At 39.2% G+C, this 6646-nt stretch overlaps 1 protein-coding gene across 2 annotated transcripts in view; it reads right to left on the reverse strand.

The window, feature by feature from the left end:
- rnf11b (ring finger protein 11b) overlaps positions 1-6202 on the reverse strand; it is a 34262-nt gene extending 28060 nt beyond the window's left edge. The window contains exon 1 of one of the 2 annotated variants that reach the window (XM_078561137.1): positions 5573-6202. In XM_078561137.1, coding sequence (XP_078417263.1) covers positions 5573-5692 — 120 coding nt within the window. In that variant the 5' untranslated portion in view covers positions 5693-6202. Of the gene's footprint in view, positions 1-601; positions 870-5572 lie in introns of those variants that run through there. The other variant, XM_078561136.1, reaches the window with a different exon arrangement.
- Positions 6203-6646: the final 444 nt, after the last annotated feature.

The raw sequence follows: 6646 nt of genomic DNA on the forward strand, positions 1-6646 counted from the left end.
TTTGTGTCATTAGCAAATGTAGCAGCCATACATTCAGTCCCTTCATCCAGGTCATCGATACAGATTGGAAATAGTTGAGGCCACAGCAATGAACCCCTGGCACTCCACTAACTACAGTTTGCCAACCTGAAAATTACCGATTTATGCCTACACTCAATTTCCTGTTAGCTAACCATTCTTCTATTCATGTTAATATGTTACCTGTTATACCATGAGCTCTTATTTTGCGTAGTAACCTTTGAAGTCGCACCTTATCAAATGCCTTTTGGAAAATTGCCCAGCTAAGACCTGTCCACAAAAAGCAGGACAAATCCAACCCAGCCAATTACTGCCCATCAGTCTTCTCCTGGTTATCAGCAAAGTGATGTTGCTATCTCAGCAATAACCTGCTCACTGACGCTGTTTGGATTCTACTCGGCTCCTGATCTCATTATAGCCTTGGTCCAAATATGGATAAAACAGCTGAACTCCAGAGATTTGGCGAGTTGAGAGTGACTGCCCCTGACATCAAGGCAGTGTTTGACCAAGTATGCTCTAGAAGGCCTAGAAAAACCGAAATCAATGGGAACTGAGAGAAACTCTCCACTGGTTGGAGTCATACCTAGCACAAAGGAGGATGGCTGTGATTGTTGGGGGCCAACCATCTCAGTCCCAGGACATCATGACAGGAGTTCCTCAGGGTAATGTCCTAGGCCCACTATTTTCAGCTGCTTCATCAACAATTTTCCCTCCATCATAAGGTCAGAAGTGGGGATGCTTGCTGATGATTGCACAATCTTAAGCACCATTCACGACTCCTCAGATAGGAGTCATCCATGTGCAGCAAGACCTGGACAACATTGAGGCTTGGGCTGATAAGTGACAAATAACATTCGCACCAAACAAGTGCCAGGCAATAATCATCTCCAACAAGGCAGAATCCAACCATCCAATCATCTCCCCCTGACATTCATTGGCATTATCATTGCTGAAAAAGAAATAAAAAAAACTCCATGCTCATCTGACTCAAGAGTTGCATTTGAACACTAAATTAACAGGTTTAAGACCCAATTTTAAGGCATGAGTTATTAAGACTGATTGTTTGGTGTTCTGATTGAAAAGCATAGTTCTTTTGAGGCTCCCAATGTACTTTTTTTTTAAAATGGAAAGAACTCATGAGGACATTAAGTTTGGTGAAAGTCCAATGAAATATGAATTGAAAGTGACAAGTAGTTTTTACTGATACATACATTTATCAACTGATCCTCACAGTACTCAATTTATAATAGAAGTACTCAAAATTATTAAAGTGAATATTCCAAGTTTGCTTCCTTTGAATCAATACCAATTATAAGGAAGTATGAACTTAGAAATAGAAGCATAAAAAGGGGAAGATAGGAAGAATTTTGAATGCTTTACCACAAGTATTTATTGAAACCAAGTCAACACTTAAGCAGCGAAGGAAAAAGGGCACAGAAAAATTATAGGGAAATAATACGTAACTCTAATGAGGTAAGATAGCACAAGTATGACAGGCCAAATAGCCTTTTTTTGTACCTAACCCTGCATGATTCCATGGCTGTCGTTGGAAGGAATTGAAACACATTGATATAACATGGCAACATGATAAAAACACTCAAGTTATTGAATTGACATGTTATTAATGATAAGATGGATAGCACTGCAAAAAAATTCTAGCATAGAAAGGATAAAACCAAATCTAATTTTCACCAAAGTATTACTTATATAATAAAACACATTTCAAGAATTCTATTTGGAAGTTTCAACTACTACAAATGACAATTCTGATTAAAAATTTCTCTCAAGACCATTAAATGGTTTACATGTTCTTATGTTTATACCTGACATTAAAGATTCTCTGCACTATTTCCTGAAAGGAAAACAGCCATAACTCATAAGCAAAAATGCAGAGCCCTCCAAAATTCTCTCAAAAAATCCACAACACTCAAACTGAACAAACAACGTTACAATGTTCCCATCTACCAACACTTTCAACTACATGCTGGTTGGTGTACACAAATATATTTTGTCTGCTCTCTCATCTCAACTAGCACACATCTGCTCTTTCAGCACGATTATACTCAAATGGCAATACTACCTGTCCAGCTTCAATCCTGACCCCAATGCTGATGTTGTCTCTCTCCCAATATCCACCTGCTTAACTACATTTTATTTTGAATCTGCAGGAGGAACCTGGACAACAATCAAAAAAGAAAGGATAACAACACTGGAGGAACAAACAACAGCCAGTAGAAATGCTGCACTATGATATTGTTGCTAGGTTCAACATCTTTTGAGTAGTATCTTTGTCCACAAGCAAAATTATCCAGGAGGGAAATTACAGTATATTCAAGTATCCGTGAACAAAACTTTGTTCAGACACCATTCCCCTCCCCTTTAAAGACAGTTATCAGCCACTCCTCAGATCATGTACCATTAACTCCTCTGCCCTTTTCAACTATAAAACCCCCCTTTCTTCTCCAAAGGGCCTTCAACATTTTGTTGCAACCTAATTCTGTACCGTCTTTGAATCTTCATAATCTGGCTTATGTTTTATACTAACATAACCTTAGTCAAAGTCAATGGTGACACATTCAAACTAGAACCATAGTAAGCTTTGCTTCTGTCCTCCTCAGCTATTCTGCAGTATTTAACACAGTTGATCACTCCATCTTCCCCAATGGCTGTCATCAGTCATCTCTCTGACTGGTTTCACTCTTACTTAAGTCAATGGAGCCAGTGTTTTTTGGACATGCTTCACCTAACCGCACATTATCCAGTCCTGCTTGTCCACCATAATTACTTGGGGATTTCTGAACTGCTTACCGACATCAAGTCACAAACATGTCAAACAACCTAGAGCCAAAAAGAGAAAACTAGAGCCAATGTATTTGATTCATCAGAAGCTCCCATTCTCCAGTATCTATATATACCCAATTCCAAGGTTGTACACTCAGGTTAAAGCAGGACTGTCCACAATCTAACTGCCCTGTTCAATGTTAAAGTAAATTTCAAACTCCATATTCAAATTATGGAGGAAACATGATTTCACTTGTGTAATGCTGGTCACGCTTGCCTGATTTTCAGCTCTTCTAGCATGAAAGTTCGATCACTGGCCCTCTATCCAGCTCTACTGCCCCCACCCCCCCTCTTAAACCAGCTTATATTTCACCTCTTTTCTATTTTTACTTAGTTCTGTTGAAGAGTCATATGGACTCGAAACGTTAACTGTGTTCCCCTCCACATATGCTGCCAGACCTGCTGAGTTTTTCCTGGTATTTTTATTTTTGTTTTGGATTTCCAGCATCTGCAGTTTTTTGCTTTTATCTTACAAAAGTTCTATCCATACTTTTATTAGCTCAAGACTGAAATGCTCAAACATCTTCATGGAACTATGTGCTCCAACTTGATTAAAACTTGGCCAGTCACATCCTATCCTGCACTCAGTCTTCTTCACCCATCCTAGGCCATTCTACATTCTTGAGACTCTCCTCACCTGTGCATCCACCCTCCGTGTATCTCACTTGGGTAGATAGCCATCAACAGTTTTGACTTCTTCTCTGAAACTCTCTCTCTATACCTTTTAATTTTGCTTTCTTCCTCCCCACCTTTAAAGGCCTCAAAAAAGCCAATCTTTATGACCGTGCCTGTGTCCACTTTTCCTCAATCCATCTCTCTTCATGGAATATTATATAAAAGGGCACTATAAGCATTCAAATTGCTGTCACCAAGTATCTGTACATTGACTGTCTGGGGAAAAAAAAAAGAATCAATATACTCCTGAAAATCTAGATCTGTAATCAAGCAACACACTGGTGTTCTAATAATGATCCTATGGTAATGTCAAAAGCAGCTTCATTAGGTCTATTGCAAACTTCAACCTAAAATAAAGATGCATCTGGCAAATTCAGTTGTGTCAAAAGAAATTGGTGGCACAAGTTAAAAATAAGTTTATAAACTGGTGAATGAGAATGAATATAAAATTTCCAATATTTATGAACACAAGTTAACTTTAAAAGCAGTGTCACACCAACCTTTTATTAATGATGTTTTACTCTATTTACTAATAGTTAAAACACAAAACAGACACTGGAATGAAGCCTACAAGCTACTCAAAGGATCAGTGGCGTCACAAGGCAGTGCTCAACAAGCTTTTCCCACATGGGTAGAGCAAGATTCGAATTTTGTCATAATGACATCATGCACAAATGATTGAACTATGCATTTGGCTAGTTTTATAGGATTTTCTGTTAGAAAACAAGATAAAAAGTTAGACCAACTTTTTCTTAAAGACAATGCTCCTTTAGAAGACTATTTGCCCTGTTTTTTTGTTCCAGAACACACCTTTTCCAACATATAACAAAAATACTAATATAACAAAGCAAATACTTGAGAATCAAGTCATCCTGTAGTTCAAGACAAATAAGCAATTAATTTATAATTTTAAGAAAGCCAACTCTATCTACAGGTAAATGGATATTTGGGGCCCAATTCACTCAAGTTCAGATAGCCATTAAAAAACTAGGGTGGGAAAAAGCCATACTGCAACAAATCTCCAACAAACACCACAGTGTTATCACAGAAGCTCAACATAATTCCATAAAAGAATGTGATATAGTGTACATCAACTGGGAAAAGGAGATGGGCGACACAGGCGGAAAGAAATGAGAAACTGTTTCGGTGAATTTGTATAGGGAATTTGGAGCCAAATGGATCAAATTTCACTGCCACATGATGGCAGTACCTTTGATAAACACTGAACCAAAGCTTTATTCACAAAATCTAGGACGGAATTTTAAAAAATGCTCATTCCTACTGAAATGTGAAGCACTGAAGTTCAATGTCAGTGCCAAATGCTCATGCTCCATTTGTACAAGACAAAGCCAGAATTTGTTTCTGCATAAGGACAAGAATATTTGCCTATCCACTACAGACACAATAGTGTACTAACTTCACAAAGCTGTCTTGTTTTCTCCTGACTGCATTAAACTGTGCTAAAACATAAAGCGAAATATATACCAAAGATAAAATAAATTATAAAGGCTGGCTCATGGATCAAATAAGGTATATTTAATAATTACACTAAACAATGAAGCCGTCAGTTTGCAAATGACACGAAGAATAGTAAATACTCAAAAGCTGTGACATAGTTTTAATCGTAAGTAATGATAGGCCTATAACTTCAAATTCTAAATATTTATTAGAATAATTAAAAATACAAATATATCAACATGAGTCAATACGGTTAGAATATGGCAAACTATTTTGCCTTGCTTGCCGTAAAGCTTCAGATATCTAGGGTCTTATTGTTTTACTTTTTCATTGGCCAGTAGCGGCACATTTTATTTCGAACGAATAAATGGTAAAAGACCTCTTAAGACGCAGTTGCTTTGATGATCGTGTTCGTGCGAAAAACGTTAAAATAGTGACCAAAGATAAGACATTATATAGACTTCAAAACCGCACTGGCTTGTTTTCATAAGCAGCTGGACACATACAATAGAAATAGGTCGAAGGACACCAGACAGACAGACAGACGACAAAAAGAAAACTTGTCCAAACAAAGACGAACCTGATATGGCGGCGGCGGCTCTTGGTCTATTTCGGTGCCGTCTCCGTAACTCGCCCGGTCAGAAGACTCATGGAGCAAAGAAATGTCATCTGACGTAGGAGATTTCAAACAATTTCCCATATTTCTCCTTAAATATTACACCGTATTTACCATCACTGCATGACTCGGGGGGGGGGGCGGTGGAAGGAGGTAAAATAAACTGGCAGAAAACGAGTAAAAGAAAACAACGCACGTTTCTTTATGGGGAACGTCGCTTCCTCCTTCTCTACCACCAAAAACAGAACATTTCCTTTCCTCTCAGAAAACAAGGCCGCTCGCTTCTTGCTGTTTCTCTCTCGCACCGAAAACAAAACAAAACAAAAACAAGCCGCCCTGAAATTCAGGGTGTGTGTGTGATGGGGGTGGGGGGGGCGTGTAATAAACACGGAAAATCCACAGACTGCTGGCCCACTACCAACTTTTCATTAACACAGGAAAATAAACTCTTTATTAATCATTTGCCGACTGAATGAAGAGGCCGGTTTGAGCCCACAGCCCCCCTCCCTCCGGGGCCGTCCAGCTGCAGCTTTTCCCTCTGATTTGACCCTTTTCTTCTCCCCTGCGCCTCGATACGGGCCTGTGTGCGTGAGCAGCTGCGTATTACGTCATGGGCCTGTGCGCGAGAGCACTTGCGTATGACGTCACCCACCATCAGCGAAGACTGTTGCCATCACTGTGAAGGAAGTTACAGACTATGTGGAGGGGATCCATTCAGCAGTTGTGCCCCCATTGTGTTGTAATACGGATTCTTTAGATGTCTCAATAGTGAGATCTTGAAACTTGCATTTTTAAACATGAAGCCTTTATTGTTAGCCTTTAACTATTTACAGATCCCATGTTACTGTCATGCGTGGTGCTGTTATGGCCATGCAGGCTGGTTCCAGAGCGTTCTCTCTAGACTGTTCTCTCTGAGTCTATTACCATGTAACTCTATACATCATACCATGGGCAGTGCTATTCTCCAGTGCCATTTCAACCGTTGCTCTGCTAAGCACCCTTCCATTACAATGACATGCAGGCACATATAACATCATA

The sequence above is a fragment of the Cetorhinus maximus genome, chromosome 17 (genome assembly GCF_964194155.1).
Source record: "Cetorhinus maximus chromosome 17, sCetMax3.hap1.1, whole genome shotgun sequence".
NCBI classification, from domain to species: Eukaryota; Metazoa; Chordata; class Chondrichthyes; order Lamniformes; family Cetorhinidae; genus Cetorhinus; species Cetorhinus maximus.